The 21,358-nt window shown below is 38.2% G+C and overlaps 2 protein-coding genes and 1 pseudogene across 2 annotated transcripts; 2 read left to right on the forward strand and 1 right to left on the reverse strand.

Moving 5' to 3' along the window:
• Positions 1-2,399: 2,399 nt before the first annotated feature.
• On the forward strand, positions 2,400-3,350 carry LOC142451485 (olfactory receptor 10A2-like). Its single transcript, XM_075553278.1, has one exon. It carries the CDS (start codon positions 2,400-2,402, stop codon positions 3,348-3,350), a length of 951 nt encoding a protein of 316 aa, XP_075409393.1.
• Positions 3,351-14,247: 10,897 nt separating this feature from the next.
• LOC142451486 (olfactory receptor 10C1-like) lies at positions 14,248-15,198 on the forward strand. The gene has a single exon (XM_075553279.1). It carries the CDS (start codon positions 14,248-14,250, stop codon positions 15,196-15,198), a length of 951 nt encoding a protein of 316 aa, XP_075409394.1.
• Positions 15,199-19,650: 4,452 nt separating this feature from the next.
• LOC142450981 (guanine nucleotide-binding protein G(I)/G(S)/G(O) subunit gamma-5 pseudogene) lies at positions 19,651-19,860 on the reverse strand (annotated as a pseudogene).
• Positions 19,861-21,358: the final 1,498 nt, after the last annotated feature.

Consider the following 21,358-nt stretch of genomic DNA (forward strand, 5'->3'; position numbering starts at 1 on the left):
AGCTTCCCCACCACTTTCTCAGTGCTGTACACTCACTGGGAAATGCTTCTGTGCTGGCAGGAGATATGCTAACAAGTAAGCCTTCACTAAGAGGTGATAGAAGAGAAAAATATTTTATTCAAATTATTATTGATTTAAAATATATACAATGTTTCCTTTAAAGTAAGTGTCTTTGTACACCTTGCTGAAGTTAAGCACAGTGGGAAAGTCTATGCATCCCATGGTAACCGGGCTTTCTTGTGGAGATGGTTGAAAGCTAGATAAAATCCCAGTGCAGGAAATGTGCTTAAATTCTACCTTCAGAAAATTCCATTTGTCAATACCAATTTCAACATAGTTTTAGAAACCATTAAATTTTCACATAAATATTGGAACTCACAAAATTCAATGGTCATTTTAAGTAATACTATTTTCAGATGAGTCATCTTAAATAAAACCCTGAATACCTTTGTTTTCATCCACTGTCATATAAACTTTTACCAGATTGTTGTTTATTTTTAAAGTCTAACAAAAACTACAATTATATATCTTAATTAAAGAAATAAATATATTGCCATTTTGGATAGTTTGTATTAATGTACAATACTGTTTAATCACATTTCTCTGTAAAGCTGCTGCTGCCTCTGGTGCCCTAATGCTTCTGATTAGCGAGACCATCAGATTTTTAGGCAAAACTGCTTGTATTTTGGAATGGAAGGTGTGCTTTGATTCTAATAAAACCATAGGTGTAAAGGAAATATAAGTCAACTTATGTTTTACTGCTCTCTTGACAATATCAACTACAGGATACTTTTACAGGTGAATTTTGGTTCCTGCTGTACCCATTTAGGGATCTCACAAGAAAGCCAGGCTCTACTCAGTCCTCAGAAGATGCTTGCTGTGCGACATCTAGCGGGCTCCGCCTATCTGTACAGTACATCAACTCCCACCATACTGAATTTCAAGGGCATAGGATGTTTTTTGCACAACAGCTGTTGTGGACCACAGATGATCCAAGGTATGATCAAAAGTGCAAATATTTGTGGTACTTACAACCTGCATGGTAAGTGGGTGGCAATAGGGGACAAGAAGCAAAGAGGCAACACAAGGCCTATTTTCCATAATAGCTATGGATTCATCTTTAACCCTCTTTAAACATTTACTGCCCTTAATCTCTGCACCATTGAATTTTTGAACATTGAAAATTCTGCAGTGATGAAAAAAGTATTTTGTTAAGTGGAATTGAGATTCTTGAGGCTAAACAAGGTTTTAGTTTCTGGAGGGCAAAGATAAAACACATTTCTTTCCTATATTGGATAAATTAGTTTAATTTCATCAAATTTGGAAATACCCAATTATCCTTATTAGTTATGCTGATCCCAACTGACTCATTGTAATAAAATAAAATAGAAATAATATGTGTGGAGCTTTTGGTGAAAACACAAAACAAAACACCAAGCACGAGCTTAGAGTTGAGCACTTTAAAAATAACAAACACAAAAATGACAACAAAATACAACAATTATTGAAATTGCTTCATAATAACTGAGTTAAACTTCATTTTCTGGACTGAAAACATAAGCGATCTCATTGGCAATGAGAGATACTCTCTAGAAAGTATATTCAAGAACTGAAAACCAAATTGCACAGTGAATATTTATGGTTGTTCTTTCTGTACAGATTTCTCTAGAGGGAAATATAATTAAGCCATACAACAGGTGCAAATCCCTGTGGTTTCAAGTAAGGGTACAAATACTATGTCATTATCACACTACAATTCTGTAAAGACAAGGAACTCAATAATAAAAGTAAGTTACTTGTGACTCTGGGCATAGTGCCTATCTGTAATATTCTGTAAATTTACACTGATATTGTCAGGGATAATCTATTTACTACATTTTACTTGGATTTCAACATTCGCATTATTGATTTATTGTGTTTACACTCACATCAAGCTAAGTAAGAATATATATGTAATTACATAAGTAAATCACTAGGAATGCATTCTTTGCCAAACTTAGGAATAACTTTGAAGAAGTCTTTGGATTTTTAAGATAACATAAATAATTATATTTTACTCTATCTACTTAGGTGACATGAGTTAAAATTAGAATAAATTACCTATGCAAAAAGTTGCACATATAATTAGAACACAGATAAGAGGTTAGAAGGACCATCAATATCTAAAAATATAGCAGTTGTTTTCTCTAATAGTCTGTAGAAAACCACAAAATCAATAACTGAAAAGGAGGAAAGAAGATTGCACCTATTTTAATTAAAACACACTTAAAACCTGCTACGGCACAGAATCCAGATTGTCATGGATCTCAGTTCAGACCTCTGATCTTGGGTGGAGACTTGATGGGGACCTGCATTAGGTGACACCCCAGCAAACACCAGGTATTCTCGTCTTTCCACAGATGTCTAGCTCTGAAGCCATGGTGCCTGGAAACCAGTCCCTCTGCAGCAAATTCACATTTGTGGCGTTTTCCTCTCTAGGAGAGCTGCAGTCTGTACTCTTCGTTGTGTTCTTGGCCATCTACTTATTTACGGTGGGAGGAAACCTCATCATCATATGCCTGATCTGGGTCACTCCTTCCCTGCACACTCCCATGTATTTCTTCCTAGTGAACCTCTCCTTCCTGGAGCTGTGCTACATCAGCAGCGTGGTGCCTCAGATGCTGGCACACCTGCTGGTCGAGAACAAGACCATTAGCTTAGAAGGCTGTGCGGCTCAGATGTACATATTCACCATCTTAGGGCTGACAGAATGCTGCCTGCTGGCTGCCATGGCCTATGACCGCTTTGTAGCCATCTGTTACCCACTGCATTATACTCTGAGGATGAGCCCTCCGGTGTGTTTAAAACTGGCCGCAGCATCTTGGACCACTGGAATAATGGTGGAGTCAGCCCAAATCACTTGGATCTTCACTCTGCCCTTCTGTGGAACAGGGAAGATTCAGCACTTTTTTTGTGACATCATGCCTGTGGTGAAACTGGCTTGTGTGGACACTTCCCACCTTGAGATTGTGTTTTTTGTTGCCTCTGTGCTCTTCATCATGAGTCCCTGCCTCCTTATTCTGTGTTCCTATATGCGCATTCTTGTGGCCATCCTGAGGATCCCCTCAGCAGCTGGCAGACGGAAAGCCTTCTCCACCTGCTCCTCTCACGTCCTGGTTGTGTCTCTGTTCTATGGAACTGCCTTATTCACTTATATCCAACCCAAGACTGCACACACCCCAGAAACAGACAAGGCAACTGCCCTCATGTACACAGTGGTCACTCCTGCTTTGAATCCTGTCATCTATACCTTGAGGAACAAGGAAGTGAAGGAAGCCTTCTACAGGGTAACTCAAAGGAACCATCTGTGACAAATAGCCTGAGTCCAGACTAGACCCTAACTGATAAAACTGACACTATTTTACAAAGCATCCAATCAAGTTGTTACATCTCCCCATCGCTCCTACATATCATACTGATGTGTTTAAATAATGACTTTAATGATAACATAAATATGCATATGTCTATTCTGCACTTACAACTTTTAATTGGACTTTGGCATTTTTAACAATGGTAAAGAGTTTCCTATCTCATTATCCTGTTCCTAGATAGCGTAAACTAACCAGCAAGGAACGCTGAGGGATGAGGTGAGAGGTTAATCGGGACTCTGCTCATTGAAGTTGTGTCATCTTGATTTGAACTGAGAACAATGGTTTGGAAATTATACAATGATATTTTAATTATGAAGTCATGTGGTTTGGTAGTTGTGCAATGACATAATCACCTTCCATTTGGCGTTCAGATGTGGTCACCTCCCACTTTTCATAATGGCCTGGCATCTGTCATCTGGTCATGTTTTTAAGTGTGTGTGAGAATATATAGACAGATACCTGCTTTAAAATACATATATATATATATCATCATTACAATTTTTATAGTTCAGTCACCAGAAATCACTTGAATTTGTTTTACAAGTTTCTATGTATTTAGACTAAAAGAAATTATTCAGTAAGCTTAGTTAAGCATTTATTCATCAATTCATTACACAATAGTTACCAGCCATCCCCTGCTGTAAGTTTCTCCTCACTATTTTCTTCTCAATGGTAAAGGGTTATGGTGAGGATATTTGCTATCATTATACTGAGGAATATTTTTTTCTTCTGTGAACCATAGAATGTTGTGCAGCTCAGCTGTCCTTATTCCTACTTAGGGCGACTAAAGGCTGCCTGCGGGATATGATGTGTATCACCACTGTGTAGCTATTTTTTACCCACCGCATTATACTCCCTTGATGAACAATCCTTTTTAACATAATAGGAAAAAGTAATTCATACTTTTAAAATAGCAACATAGGCTGTAAAAATGTTTAATTCTTAAATAGAATGCACTCCTTTGACTTATCTTCTATAACTGTACATCTAAAACAATCAGTTATTAATAAATACTGATAAGAACATACTAAAAAACTTACAGGTATCATTTGCATATACCATAAAGAACTCTGGATCTTTCCTAAAACTGGATCCTCACATTTCTCTTATTCATGAACTCTCCTGTTTTCCAAATGAATGGAAGTTTTACAGAAGCTTCTTTGTGACATTTTCACTCTCGTTACTCCTATTATAAGCACTCTTTAAATATATTGGCCTGATCATACTTTTCTTTCAACACTGTGCGACTTAACCACTTGCCCAGAGTTCTTGAATAAAAACAATTAAGGATTCAATCACTTTTAAACAAATATTAAATTTCATATGGAAATATTAGAGAATTAAGACACAAAATAATTATTCAGTGACATCCAAGAATGTCCGTCTTTGGTTCTACCTTACTGTTTCTGATAGAATCAAAGTTCAATAAAAATGCAAGTCATTAATTTCAGAAGACTTCCAAAGTGAGAAAATAAGACACAAAATGGAAGACCCCCAAATGGTCGGATACAGTGTCAACTAACATAGAAGGCCATTAGCATGTAAACCTGTGTAGAAGCAGCATAAAACACCATCATTGGGCTCATTGTTCGTCGAAGTTTTCAGCTGCCTCCAAGTCACCCAGATGCGTGAAGACCATGCATAACAGAACGGAGTGTGGGCAGTCCTTAAAATCTTCATTGTGATACATAGGACTTTCCTTGGCAGATTTTGGGAAGCAAATCACCAGACCTTTCTTCGGCAGGTGGGGGGAAAAAGAGCTTACTCTGGAAGCTGTTACAATGTGTTCACTGACGAAGTGGTGATGGATGTCTAAGAGTTATATGTGCTAGGCATCAAACATGAGTCTCCTGACTGCATATTTACTGCCATTGAGCCAATGCTGACTCCCTCTGGGGTTCCTGGACTGTAACTGTTTATCGAGCTGCTGGTGATTTCAAACTGCTAACCATATGGATTACAGGCCAACTTTTAAGCACTACACCACCAGAGTCCCTGCCTCCTTGGAAGGTGAGAATTCTCCCACTGTCCTGCTGGATTCAAGTAGTTAGAGAATGTATGCACTCATTTGCCTGCACACAGGACTACCTGAATGGGTTATTAAATGCAAGGCTACTGCTCTGCTTCTTACTGGAATAGACTTCTTTAAAAAGACTGCCATCCTTGAACAGATGTGGATGGATATTTGGGAGCTGGAAAGCATCTGCAAACAAACAAACAAACAAGTCAAACTGGCTCTCAAGAAGATGGTGATTAGGAGTCAACCAAGAATGTCTTGGAACAAAGGCCTGATAATCTGCTTTCTAAGGTCAGAGTCTTGAAAATATAATGGTGTGCAGTTCCACTCTGCCCACATCGGGTTGTCACGAGGAAAGCCGTGACAGGATTGTGAAATGGACACTTCTGGGGAGCTACACGGGGTCATGAAGGCAAATGCTACATATTTCCTGGAGTCTTATATTTGGAATGGCAGAGGAAACTATCCATGGGTATATAAAATACAGAGTTGGTATAGAAAATAAGGATGGATAGCATGCATAGTCATTCATTTCACTCTCTCACTCTGGCTCCATGCGTGAGTGACAGGTCCATTTCCAAAGGCAAGCGATGAACCGCATCTCATAGACATGCAGGAGAAATCTGACTGTGAAAGTTCCTTTTCAGGATACCTGACCCAACTAAATCAGTTTTCAGACACCTTCCTTACATAGTCTTTGTAAACATAAATTTAACATTTAAAATTATTCAATAGGGAGAAGAAATAGAGATGTAAATTTGATTTACATAAAGTATGTTTCAACATGATCATTTCAAATTTCTCAGGGGAAGATTGATTTTTTTTAAATCATGTTATTGGGGGCTCTTATCACATCCCATGCATCACTTGTATCACATATATTTGAGCATAGGTTGTCACCAACATTTTCTAAACATTTACTTTCTGTTTGAGCACTTGGTATCTGCTCTTTTTTCCCCTCTCTCCCATTCCCACCCTCATGACCCCGTGATAAATTATAAATTATTACTGTTACCATATGTTACACTGACCACTGTCTCCCTTCACGAACATTTCTGTTGTTCATTGCCCTGGGGTTGGAGTTATGTGTCCATCAATGAGATCAGTTCCCCCTTCCTCCCCTCCTATTCCCACTTATCCTGGATACTGTGTGTGTGAGCTATTGTCTGTACCAGTGTACATACACTAGTCTAGCCAAAACTGAAAGGCAGAACTGCGGTAATGGGGGATTTCTTATTCTCCATCATTATTTAAACTGACTAGTTAACTAGTCAGTTCACTACTACTTTCCTTGTTTGCTTGAACGAAGTTTTGTAAGTGAAAAATGAAATCTGCATTAGCTTTGTATGTGTTTGTTCATCAGAATATTTACTATTATAAATACTTTGGTATTTTTATACAAGGTGATGTGCCACCATTTGATTTTGTTCAGCGTTACATACCTTCAATGTCTTAAAGCTAACAAGTATGATTTTGCTTTTTTTTTCTTGGCTCACTGAACAACATATTTCAGGTTTGTTTTTATTTATTCTTACTGCTACTCTTATTTGACTATGCATGTTCTTTCACTAGAATAATTTGGTTAATTCCTATCTGTGTATTATAATGCAAAGCATCCCTTTTAAAATCATCTTCAATGAAATTTCATAATTTTCTCTTGGAATACTCATCCAGTGCACTTAATCTTTTAATATCTTAACATAAGTGAATAACAGAATAGGTCATTTTCTCTTTGTAATCCTTGCGTGTTTCAGTGTTTAAATAGGGTGAAGAATTAGTAAAGTCAACGGAGTGCCTATGCTAGGACTGATACACTCTTATACAATGACCGTTACAATTAACTTTAAGGAGCATCAGTGACAAAATGGTTAAAGCTCAGCTACTGATCAAAAGGTTAGCATTTTGAATAAACCAGACACCGCATGGGAGAAAGAGCTGCGATTTGCCTCTGTAATTCTCTCTGTCTGGGGACCTGATAGGCCAGTCCTACTCTGTCCTATAAGTGTGCAATGAACGTGAGGCAGACTGGCAAAGAAAGCCCGTCTCTGTGAGCTGCTAAATGACTGGCCCCTGCCTCCTTCCCATCTCGGAGGGGTGACTGCGAGTTGACCAGCCCGTGCTCCCTCCCAAATGGGAAAATCTCTGCTGGTGATTAATCTTAGAATGTTTTCCTATATTCCCAGGTTCAAGACACTAACATTATATTGGCTCTTTTTAATATATCCATGTTTTGATTATTTTTCTATATTGTTCCCTTGGATGTTGTAATCTGATTGGTGTAGTTAATCTTGTCATGATAACCAGTACATTATAATCAATTTTGGTACTGTTTCTTTTCTGATAAGGAATGTACTTGTAATGCATGCTTGCTTAACTTGAAGTTTCAAAGTATCCATTAATTTTGGTTTCTGCTTCTGTTAATGCTTGCTTGAATGCTAGACAGGAATAAAAATATTTTTGCCTAAAGATGGACTGAAATGTGCACTCGGGGCTCCCATCAAAGAATTGCATTCAGATTCTAATAGTCCGGTTATAAAGAATAAAGACTCTTCGGAATCATCAAGACATTTCGGTGGCGGTCATTTATTGAACCCATAACAGATGGAATCAACTTGACAGCATACCAAGCAGCATAATTAACTTGTTTAATATAGGAGTCCTGACAGCATACTGGGTGATGTGTGGAGATGCCAAGAACCACTCCCTAAGAGAAAGTAGAGATTTTTCTACTTCCATAAGTTCCAGGCTCCAAAGCCCACGGGGGCAGTTTTACCTTGTCCTATACTACAGGGTCACTATCAGATGGAATCTGCTCCAAGCAAGTGAGTTTGGAGTTCTGAACACACATAAGTGGGAGCTTGGGGGTCAGAACTGACTTCATGGACCTAACAACAAAACAATGTAAGAGTTTTCACAACTAGGAAAAGAGAGAGATTTCTAACTTCCTGAATTACTTCTTTCTGGAATTGAAAGGATGCTTCCTACATCTAGGGAATTATAGAATTTTTTAAACTTGTATTTTCCCAACAAATACAATAACCATAGTAGTATAGTTTAACATGTAGAGTCTAAACTGCAAAGTAAGTAGACTCCCAGTAAGATAGCAGAAGAGGCAGACTTGCTGCCCAGACCCTACTCTCTGCACTAAACACTGGAGAGACGAATGTAACAGATACAGGCCAACATCCTGGGACCATGAGCATCAAAGAAAAGACATGAGTGGATTGTGGATCAACTAGGAGAACTGAGCCAAAGCAGCAAGAGAGTAGACAGAATGAATGAACTGCTAGCTGGCCTAACACAGCGCAACCATTCTGAACTGATGTAAACAGCAGTCAATTGGGAAAACAAAACATAAAATGTATAATCTACTTCTCTAGCGCAGGATGAGGACTTCTACACCCAGAACAAATTACAGTCTCCGAAACCCACCAGGCAGTTCTACTCTGTCTATAGGGTGGCTATAAGATGGGGTCCCCTCAATGGCAGTGAGGGACAGAATGTGCTCAGGACAGCACTTGGCAGTGCTCAGGACAGCACCAGCAAGGTCTTGTCTGGCAGGAGGTGCTAAACCACACAAGATGACCTGCGCTCACAGGTTCCTTCTCTCTGAGTCTGCCCTTCCACCCCCCAGTTTTGGTTCCTTTATTTTTCTTCCACTGTGATATGCGCTTTATTTCTCTGCTTTCCTTTCTTTTTCTTCCTTCGGCTTCTTTATTTTAACATTGTTTACTTTTTGTACTTTTGCCATCGATTTTTCTTTTGCTCTTTCTCCCACACTCGCCTTTGTTTATTGTGCTTTTTCTCTTTTCATTCTCGGTTTTTTTCATTTTAGGTCCTTTTTAAAGGTTATTAAAGTGTTTTTTTTTCTTGCAGTTTGCTTGTTTCCCCAATATGTTTAGTTTGCTTCGCTTTTGTTTGTTTTTTTGTTGGGGGTGAGGGTGTATTCCTTTTGTTCCTTGTACTCACTTGTAGGAAACAGCAAATACACACACACAACCCATCCGCACCAGTCCATTCTCTACCACCACCCACTGGGTGCAAGACACCACCCAGTCCTGTGCTACCTGACCAATGATAGATGGTTACTCAGACAAACCATGTCTGCTCTTAACTCTGTTATTTGAGCAGTGAAAAGAAAATGGACACATATTTCTATTCCCTATTACACCAAACAGGAGACTCGTGGTAAGAACCTTAGAAGACATTAGCATACAATCATGAAATAAATACAATTTAACAACATCAAAATGTTTCAGAGACAACAATTTCAGGTCACATAAAATAAAATAGAAAAACTAACTCAAGGAAGTGACCAAAAAAAGAGGAATCACCAAAATAAAATAGGTATAAAATTCTTTGAGGAGGAAATGGCATTGGGAAATGCCGGGTAGTTCATTTAAGGGGTCTTTGTACATTTATAATGTACTGTTTCCAATCCCCAAAAACAGGTAAAGATTAAATACATAAAGATACATAAAATAAAAAGCAATATTTAGGAATTTTTAAAAGTTAGTTATTCAGCTTATGTCAGGTTAATGAGAATAGAACTCCATCATAATTGGGAGACGTATGAAATTAATTTACTTTAGTAACTTCTGATGGATACTTCATACATGCATTTGTTTATTTCTTACCATTTTTAGCATATGATCCTAAATCATTTAGTGTGAAAGGTTTCAAATATTCTTCAAATGATCTCTAAATTGATCTCTTAAGATGATGTCAGGTAGAATATCATCATATATTTTTACTTAGACTCTACTAGTCTTTTTAAATTTATTCCGTTTGAACTTACACACTAGTGCTTGAAATTCTGTAGGCCATTGACATTGTTTTGATTGACAATATTGAGATTCTCCATTATCTCTTTCTACATATGACATACTATATTCCATCAGGTAAGGTCCACATGCTTAGTTAACGTTTAGGGTGTTGGAAAAAGATATTTGCAATGCTGTTGAAAACAATATATTTACAGTAAATCAATAATTGGTCTTGAAAAATTTCTATCGTGTAATTTCCATTGTCATGTCTGTCAACAAGACTACAATTTCCAAGTATTGATATTTTCCCTTTGTTCCTAACTTTTGTGTTCCTATGATACATATTATCACTACATCTGTATTGTATGTTTGATAAATTTTAGATCATGAAATTAGTTTTGATAAAAAGTCATTTTCCTCACCTTTGGCATTAGTTTTGGTGTATAAAAACCCTAATAATGTGCTGTTTGGCCATGGATGAAATGCCATTTCTTATTTGTCATTTCCATAATAATTGGCTACAGGATTGTTCATTTCCAGAGGGTCAATGCCAGTTTATCACAGTTTACTAAATCCTAGTTATCATTCTTTATTTTATTTCATTTTGTTAACACTTTCCATTTTCCTTGATTCATGTGTTATATATTCCCTGTTTTGAGTATTTGTAGATGTTTTCTGCTGCTTCCTCTCACTTTGAACTCAGTCACCTCAGCAAATGAGGGTGCTAAAAGCTTGCTCCATCCATGTCATTTAAGCAACTCTACTTGAGGATGCATGTTTTCCTTGGGCTTATTTTGAGTGGCTTCCAATCAGAGGGACTCCTTTCTGACTCAATATTAGACAATGTTCCACTAAGCAATTCTTTCAGAAGTAGATTGCTAGGCACTCCTTCGTGGTTTTCTGTCTTAAAATACAATAGTAAGTGATAACAATCTATCTTACCCCATCCTTTCTTTTTTATCACAATATTTGCCCTTCCCTACTGTATTGCTCACATTAGCTTCTTTATTTTTTTCTTTCCTTTCTTAACTTCTATTTACTTGTAAATAACTTCAATCGGATTCATGCTCTTGCCTAATTTTCAAGTTGTTCTTTTCTGTGTTTTTTGATGACCAAGACTTGCATAAGCATCAGTTGATAATATAAAACTATTTAGTTCATCACTTTTAGAAAATGGTTACAAGACAACTCATTCCCCCTTAAACATGTCTTTTGCCTTCAAACTTGTAGTATTGCCAGGATTCTCCTTAAATCCAGCCTTTTCTCTTTTACTTTTTAGAAACATTCATAATCCATGCTGTCTGGGATTAGATTTGTAATGAGAAATCAGTTTAATTTAGAGTCTATAAATTGTTTCTTATTCCAGTACTGTTTATCCTTATCTGACCATTCTTGTTTAAACATGGTCTGTACTCATTTACTTGGATCAAAGTTTAGAAATAGTGATTTTTCTCTACTAACCAATGCACTATGTTTAATCATTTACTAAAAATTGATTTTAAAAATTTCTTCTCTGGTTTAGGAACCAATTTAAGAAACGGACACAGTATAGCTTTCATGTGGGCATTAGAAATCTGTAAACATACATTGATGATGCATGGTCTGACCTTTTCTTACAATTGACCAGGGATCCCTGCCTGTGAACAGAACACGGCAGCTTCCCCACCACTTTCCCAATGCTGTACACTCACTGGGAAATGCTTCTGTGCTGGCAGGAGATATGCTAACAAGTAAGCCTTCACTAAGGGGTGATAGAAGAGAAAAATATTTTATTCAAATTATTATTGATTTAAAATATATACAATGTTTCCTTTAAAGTAAGTGTCTTTGTACATGTTGCTGAAGTTAAGCACAGTGGGAAAGTTTATGCATCCCAAGGTGACCAGGCTTTCTTGTGGAGATGGTTGAAAGCTAGATAAAATCCAGTGCAAGAAATGTGCTTAAATTCTCCCTTCAGAAGATTCCATATGTCAATACCAATTTCAACGTACATTTTTAGAAACTATTAAATTTTCACAAAAATATTGAAACTCACAAAATTTAATGGTCGTTTCAAGTAATACTATATTCAGATGAGTCATCTTAGTTAAAAGCTCAGACATCTTTGTTTTGATCAACAGTCATATAAACTTTTACCAGATTGTTTTTTTAAGTCTAACAAAATATATAATTGTATATCCTAATTTAAAAAATAAATCTATAGCCATTTTTGATAGCATGTCTTAATATACAATACCTTTTTGTCACATTTCTCTGTAAAGCTGCTACTGCCTCTAGGACCCCTATGCTTCTGATTGGCCAGGTCATCAGATTTTTAGTCAAAAGTGCTTGTATTTGGAATGGAGGGTGTGATTTGACTCCACTAAAACAGATATTTAAGTGAAATCTCAGTCAACTTATGTTTCACTGCTCTCTCGACAATATCAGCTGCACAATACTTTTGCATGTGTATTTTGGTTCCCGCTGTGCCCATAAGAGGTCTCACAAGAAGGCCAGGCTCTACTCAGTCCTCCGAAGATGCTTGCTGTGCGACATCTAGCGGGCTCCGCCTATCTGTACAGTACATCAACTCCCACCACACTGAATTTCAAGGGCATAGGATGTTTTTTGCACAACAGCTGTTGTGGACCACAGGTGATCCAAGATATGCTCAGAAGTCCAGATGTCCATGGTACTAACAACCTGCATGGTAACTGGGTGGCAATAGGCGACAAGAAGCAAAGAGGCAACTTCAAACCCCACTTTCCATAATAGCTATGAATTAATATTTTAACCTCCACATTTACTTCCCTTAATCTCTGCACCAATGAATTTTTGAACATTGAAAATTCTTCAGTGATGATAAAAATATTTTGCTAAGTGGAATTGGGATTCTTGAGATTAACAAGGTTTGGTTTTCTTGAGGACAAAGCCAAAACATTCCTCTCCTATATTGAAAAAAATTAGTTTTATTTCATCATATTTGGAAATTTCCAATTACTCTTAGTTATTTATGCTGATACCAACTGATTCATTGTAATAAAATATAAGAGAAATAATCTGTGGAACTTTTGATGAAAACACAAAACAAAACAGCAAGCAAGAGCTTAGAGTTTTGAGGACTTTAAAAATAGCAAATACAAAAATAACAACAAAATACCATAAAATTGAACAATTATTGAAATTACTTCATAATTACTGAGTCATACTTCAATTTTTTGATGGAAAACATATACAATCTCATTGGCAATAATAGATCATCTCTAGAAAGTATATTCGATAAATGAAAACCAAATTGTACAGTGAATATTTATGGTTGTTCTTTCTGTACAAATTTCTCTGGAGGGAAGGATAATTAAGCCATACGATGGGTGCAATCCCTGTGGTCTCAAGTAAGGGTATAAATCTGTGTCGTTATCACACTACAGCTTGGACTCGGAATGCAAAGGAGCTCAATAATGAGAGTAAGCTACTGGTGAGTGCAGGGGTAGCGCCTATTATAATATCCCATAAATTCACACTTCTGGTGTCAAAGGATAATCTATTTACTACAATGTACTTGGACGTCAACAATCTCGTTACTGATTCATTTGTTTATATTGAAATCAAGCTAAATAAGAATACGTATGTAATTACATAAGTGAATCACTAGGAATGCATTCTTTTCCAAACAGGAGTACCTTTGAGAAAGGGTTTGTAATTTGCAAGATAACAATTAATATATTTTACTCTATCTACTTAAGTGCCATGTGTTAAAATTAGAATAAATTACTTATGCAATAATATGCACATATAATCAGAACACCAATAAGAGGCTAGAAGGACCATCGGTATCTGTAAATATAGCAGGTTATTTTCTCTATTAGTCTGTAGAAAACCACAAAATCAATAACTCAAACTGAGGAAGGAAAATTGCACCTATTTTAATTAAAATGTACTTAAAACCTGCTAAGGCACAAAATCCAGATTGTTGTGGTTCTCAGTTCAGACCTCTGATCTTGGGTGGAGGCTTGATGGGGACCTGCCTTAGGTGACACCCCAGCAAACACCAGGTACTCTCTTTCTCTTTGCACAGATGTCTGGCTCTGAAGCCATGGTACCTGGAAACCAGTCCCTCTGCAGCAAATTCACATTTGTGGCGTTTTCCTCTCTAGGAGAGCTGCAGTCTGTACTCTTCGTTGTGTTCTTGGCCGTCTACTTATTTACGGTGGGAGGAAACCTCATCATCATATGCCTGATCTGGGTCACTCCTTCCCTGCACACTCCCATGTATTTCTTCCTTGTGAACCTCTCCTTCCTGGAGCTGTGCTACATCAGCAGCGTGGTGCCTCAGATGCTGGCACACCTGCTGGTCGAGAACAAGACCATTAGCTTAGAAGGCTGTGCGGCTCAGATGTACATATTCACCATCTTAGGGCTGACAGAATGCTGCCTGCTGGCTGCCATGGCCTATGACCGCTTTGTAGCCATCTGTTACCCACTGCATTATACTCTGAGGATGAGCCCTCCGGTGTGTTTAAAACTGGCCGCAGCATCTTGGGCCACTGGAATAATGGTGGAGTCAGCCCAAACCACTTGGATCTTCACTCTGCCCTTCTGTGGAACAGGGAGGATTCAGCACTTTTTTTGTGACATCATGCCTGTGGTGAAACTGGCTTGTGTGGACACTTCCCACAATGAGATTGTGATGTTTGCAGTCTCTGTGCTCTTCATCATGAGTCCCTGCCTCCTCATTCTGTGTTCCTACATGCGCATTCTTGTGGCCATCCTGAGGATCCCCTCAGCAGCTGGCAGACGGAAAGCCTTCTCCACCTGCTCCTCTCACGTCCTGGTTGTGTCTCTGTTCTATGGAACTGCCTTATTCACTTATCTCCAACCCAAGACTGCGCACACTCCAGAAACAGACAAGGTAACTGCCCTCATGTACACGGTGGTCACTCCTGCTTTGAATCCTGTCATCTATACCTTGAGGAACAAGGAAGTGAAGGAAGCCTTCTACAGGGTAACTCAAAGGAACCATCTGTGACAAATAGCCTGAGTCCAGACTAGACCCTAACTGATAAAACTGACACTCTTTCACAAGGAATCCACTCAAGACTTTATATCTCCCTATTGCTCTTGCATTTATATACAGATATATTTATGTAATATCTTTAATGATTATATCAACCTGCATATATATTTTTTCAAACTTATGTCTTTAATTTTTTTAACAAAACAACCTCATCACCTTCAGAGTACTCTCCATTCCACTTAATACGTTTGTCAAATATGTGATTCCACTCTTGGAAACATTTTAAAAACTCAACTGTTTGGATGGCTGAGAGCCCTCCCTTGTTTTTTCCTTCACCCTTCCATGTCATCAAATCATCATTCTTTCATGTCCCGTTGCATTTGTGGAAACAAAAAGAAGTCGAACAGAGCAAGGCCAGGCAAGTCAGCTGCTTGGGGCGAGAGAGGCATGCTGGTTTTTGACAAAAAGTGGAACAATAAGATGGCTGCATGAGCAGGTGCTTTGTGGTGGTGACAAACCCAGTCCCCTGCCTGCCACAAATTAGGCCTTTTGTATGCACTGTGTTATGCAATATTTTCAGAGTCACCAAAAAGAAAGCTTGGTGAATAGTCTGACCTGATGGAATGAACTCTAAATGCACTATCCCCCTCACATTAAAACACAAATGAACATCGTCCTCACCTTTGATTTCACTTGATGAGGAATTTTTTTGGCGAGGTGATGATGGCATCTTCCACTGGCTTGCTTGATGCTTGCTTTTGCGGTGGTAACAATAGTGCCATGTCTTGTTGCTCTTAATGACCTTGGGGAGATGTCTGGGTGTCTTTGGAGCTGTCCTTGCATAGTACGGCATGTTTCTTATCGATGCTCGTTTTCCTGCTCAGTCAGAACCCAAGGCACAAATTTCACAGCGACCCTTCTCATTCCCAAATCTTCTGTTACGATTCACTGAACTGAGCTCCGAGATCGTCCAGATAGCGTCCCCTCTCTTTACTGGACCGTCACCGGCCCTAGAGCACAATTGCACGAATTTTGTTGACATTTCATCCGTTCAGGAAGTGGATGGGATGTCCAGAATGAGGTCTGTCATCAATCTATATTTCACCTTTGTTGAAATGAGAAAACCCCTCATACAATTGAGGTTTTCCCATAGTGTTGTCCTTGTTTGCTGTGTTCAACATCATAAGTTTCTGCAGAAATTTTTCCCGATCAGGAAACAAAATTTCTCAACCACACACTGTAATATATATATATATATGAAACAAATGTCTGAATGTTTCATTGCCTGAATAATATCATTTAAATGAAACTATGATGGTTTAATTTTCATTTTTCAATTTTACTTCAGAGCCACATGCACATACCCAAAGGCTTGCATACAGCCAGGGGGGCTGCAGTTTGCCAATCCCTGCTGTAGCCTACTGCTTTATCTTCCCTTCCTTGCCCACAAGCCCTTGGCGACCTCTGTACCCTCTGGTATGAAAACAACAACAACAAAAGCATCCTAAATGTAGTTGCATTTGTCATCAAAACAGTGTTAGTATCCCAGTAACCCCTCCATGTATGTAATTATTTTCTTCTTTTCCCACCCACCCACCCTTTCTTTTTTTTTTAAATCATTTTATTGGGGGCTCGTACAATTCCCATCACAATCCGTACATACATCCATTGTGTCAAGCACATATGTACATTTGTTGCCATCATCATTCTCAAAACATTTGCCTTCTACTTGAGCCCTTAATATCTGTTGCTCATTTTCCCCTCCCTCCCCAATCTCCTCCCTACCTCTTGAACCCTTCATCATTCATATATTATTATTTTGTCATATATTACACTGTCTGACGTCTCCCCCTGCCCTCTTCTCTGCTGTCCCTCCCCCAGGGAGGAGGCTATATGTAGATTCCTGTAATCAGTTCCCACATTCTACCCCACATTCTCTCCACCCTCCGAGCATCACCACTCTCATCACTGGTTCTAGAGGAGTCATCTGTCCTGGATTCCCTGGGTTTCCAGCTGCTAGCTGTACCAATGTACATCCTCTGGTCTAGCCAGATTTGCAAGGTAGTATTGGGATCATGATAGTGGGGGGGAGGAAGTATTTAAGAACTAGAGGAAAGTTATATGTTTCATCGTTGCTACCCTGCACCCTGCCTGGTTCATCTCCTTCCCACAGCCTCTCAGCAAGGGGTGTCCGGTTGGCTAACTTTGGGCTTTGAGTCTCCACTCTGCACTCACCCACCTTTTCAATGATATGATTTTATGTTCCTTGATGCTTAATACCTGATCCCTTGGACAGCTCGTGGTCACACAGGCTGGTGTGTTTCTTTCATGTGGACTTTGCTGCTTCTGAGCTATCTGGCCACTTGTTTATCTTCAAGCCTTTAAGACCCCAGACGCTATATCTTTTGATAGCTGGGCACCATCTGCTTTCTTCACCACATTTGCTTATGCACACGTTTGGCTTCATTGATCGCATCAGGGAGGTGGGCACCCACCGATATGGTTTTTAGTTCTTTCATGTCTGATAACTGGTCCCTTCTGCACCTTGTGGTCAGACAGGCTCGTTTGCTTCTTCCTTGTGGGCTTTGATGCTTCTCAGCTAGATTGCCACTTGTTTATCTTCAAGCTTTTAAGACCCTAGATGCTATGTCTTTTGATAGACGGGCACCATTAGCTTTCTTTACCACATTTGCTTATGCACACATTTGTCTTCAGTGGTTGTCACACCGTGCTCTTAAATCAGCCCTCACACCGCAATGAAGTTTGAGGAAACTGCTGTTATGGGGAAAAAAATCACTGTGATCAAAGAGAAACTTCCCAGGCGAAGTCACTGTGCATTAACTCAGAGCAAGTTGCTCGATGCTTGCCTAGCAGAAAAAAAATGTGTATTAAGACATCTCAACCCATGAGACCTTTTTCCATGTCTTTTTTATTAACCCCTCATATTTACACTCTTGACTATCCCCTCATATTTACACTCTTGACTTACTGACATTCCTGTTACCTGGAATTTTTCATTTTTGACAGTGATAAGAGTTTACTGTCTAAAGATTTTGTTCATTGACACCATACCTCAGGCAGTAGTAATGCTGAGGCATGATGTGAGAGATTAATGCTGACTCTGCTCATTAAAGTTACGTGTCATCTTGACTGGGACATGCTTCTCGGTGGTTTGGAGGTTATTTAATAATGCAATTTGTTGGTTTTAAAATAATGTGATTTTTAAGTTATAGTCATCTTCTATTTTGTGATTGGATGTGGTCACCCTCCTTTTTTGCAAAATGGCCTCATATTTGGCACTTTTTCATGTTGTTAATTATATGTGCTTCAAAAGAAAAAATGTAATTATTAAAGTTTTTATAGGTTAACCAGCATGAAAAAGACGGATTTTGCTACACATTTAAACAAAAATGAACTATATAATAAGTTATAAAATTATTTAGTCATTAATTCATTCAATTTTTACTAATCATTTCTGGTGTGTCAGTTTCTATTCATTATTGCCTTCCCAATGTTAAAGGGTTAAGGTGAGTATGTTTCGTACCATTTTACTTAGGAAAACAATATATTCTTTTATGGACCATGTCTTTAAAAGTAAAATAGAAAAAGTAATTAATACCGTTTTAGTAACAAATATAGGCTGTTAAACCATTTAATCCTTAAGGGTAATGCAATCCTTTAACTTACCTCCTATTACTATACATCTTAATTAATCTGTTATTAATTAATACCGATGAGCACATATAAAACCACCCTAAATATATCCTTTGTATAAACAATGAGGAACTCTGGGTCTTCATACAACACTGGATCATCCCATTTCTCTTATTCGTGTAATCCTTTGTTTTCCGAATGAATGAAATTTTCAGAGAAGCTTCTTCTGTGAACGCCATCAGCACAGAGGTGTGGCTATTTGGCAGCTGGAAAGCATCTGAAAACAAAGAAACAAATAAAGGTTGCTCCAAATGTGATGGTGATTAGAAGGCATCCAAGCATCCTCTGCTTCCAAAGGCTAGCAGGGCCTTGAAAAGAGTACGGAGTGCTCACTGGGGCTGACATGGTGCAAAGCCTCTGCTGTGTCGTGAAATGGTCAGGTCCAGCGAGATGGGAGGGGGCACGGGACCACAGAAGGAGTCTTGTATTTGGAATAGTAAAGGAAGTGATTCACAGATGTAGAAATGAAGAATTAGTATAATAGAAAATAATAATGGATATCTTAATCATTTTTGTACTACATATTTTATTATATGCAGATGCCAGTGTATATAAAACAACCCTTGTGAAATAGAAATGCATGAAAATTCAGAGAGGTAGATATTAAAGACTGACAAAAGTAGAAGTTTGTATAGTATGGCACATGTAACTGTGAAGACAAGCTTTTGTACAAGCTTCCAATTCAGCTCTCCTTGAATAGTCACTGGTTCATGAGAAGTGGCTTAGGAAACCTTTGAAAGATTCATCTTACTACAAAAATGAACAGACTTTCTGGGGTCTAAAGGGATTTGTACTTGAAGACACTCCAGTCAGCAGGGGGTCATGTTGGGCATTCTGCAGACAAAACTGCTTCAAATCTGCAGCTGCCTGGGAAACTTGAAAAGAAAACTCTTTCACACAGTTGAGCCAGAGTTGCTGAACCACTTTCTTCATGGCGGTGACGCTGGAAGAGCCAGACATGGCGAGCAACAGGGCATGGAGACGTTCCTATCTTTATCATTTTTTCACTCTTTCATGTTGACTCTACTTGTGAGTGATAGGTTTAATTCCCAAGGCAAAAGAAAACTGCATATCAGACATTTTACAGGAGAAATTCTGGCTATGTAAATTCTTTTTCAGTATACCTTACCCAACTAAATTAGTTTTTAGACATCTTCTTTACATAGTCTTTGTAAACACAAAATTAACATTTCAAAATTAATCACTAGGGAGATGAAATACACAAGCGCCATTCACACAAAATGTGGTCAAGTATGGTCATTTCGTCAGAAGTTCCAGTGGATAATCTCTTATGATCTACCATTACTTAAACTAATTAGTCAATTCACTACTTCTTTTTTTGTTTGCTTGCATTTAGTGTTATAAATGAAAAGTGAATGATGTAATTAGCTGTGTATGTATTTATTCATCAGAATATTAAGTGCTATAAATACTTTGGCATCTTTATACGAGGCGATGTGTCAGCACTTTATTTACATTTAGGATTAAATATCCTCATTGTCTTAAGCTAACAGGAGAAATTTTGCAAACCTTTTTTTTTGGGGGGGGGGAGTCTCTGAACAATATCTTCAGGCTTTTTTTTCATTTGTTTCTTTGTTATTGCTGTTATTATTTGACCACGTATGTTCACTAGGTAGAATAACTTGGGTAATTCCTTTTTGTATCTGGCAAGTCAATGCACCCCTTTATAATTACTACAAATAAGATTTCATGGTTTTCTCTATGGGATTCTCTTCCAGTATACTTCATCTTTTAATATTTTAACATATTCTAATAACAAAGATAATGTTCTTGTTGTAATATTTCAATGTTTTAGTGATTAAATGACGTAAATAGCTATTTTTAAAAATCACTGAGTCCCTATCTTGGCATTGGTATGCCGTCACATAATAGTTAAAATTGCTTTAAGGGACTCTGGTGACAAATTGCGTTAGTGCTCAGCTGCTAATCCAAAGGTTAGCCGGTGGAACTTACCAGTCACTTCATGGAGAGAAGATCTGGTGATTTGCCTCTGTAAATATTCAATCTTTTCTCCGCTTATCGTGATGTTACCTATTGGGCAGTTGTGTGAATTTGGGGTTTCCTGAAACTGAGTTGTAATCTATACTGAAGGCTGCAGTCCTTGATCTTCAATAGCAGGTGCTTCTAGTCCTCCTTACATTCAGCAGGCAGGGTTGTGTCATCTGCATATTGCAGGTTGTCAATAAGTTATCCTTCACCCCTGATGCTGCCTTCTCCGTATAATGCAGTGTCTCTGATTATTTGCTTAGCAAGCAGATTGAATAAGTATGGTGAAAGTATACAACCCTGATTCACACTTTCCCTGATTTTAAGTCATGCAATATTCCCTATTCTGTTCACACACTGCTTCTTGATCCATGTACAGTTTCCGAATGAGCACAAGGGAGTGTTCGGGAATTCTCATTCTTCTCAAGACTATCACTGGTTGATTAGGATC

This window comes from Tenrec ecaudatus, chromosome 6 (genome assembly GCF_050624435.1).
Source record: "Tenrec ecaudatus isolate mTenEca1 chromosome 6, mTenEca1.hap1, whole genome shotgun sequence".
Classification (NCBI taxonomy): domain Eukaryota; kingdom Metazoa; phylum Chordata; class Mammalia; order Afrosoricida; family Tenrecidae; genus Tenrec; species Tenrec ecaudatus.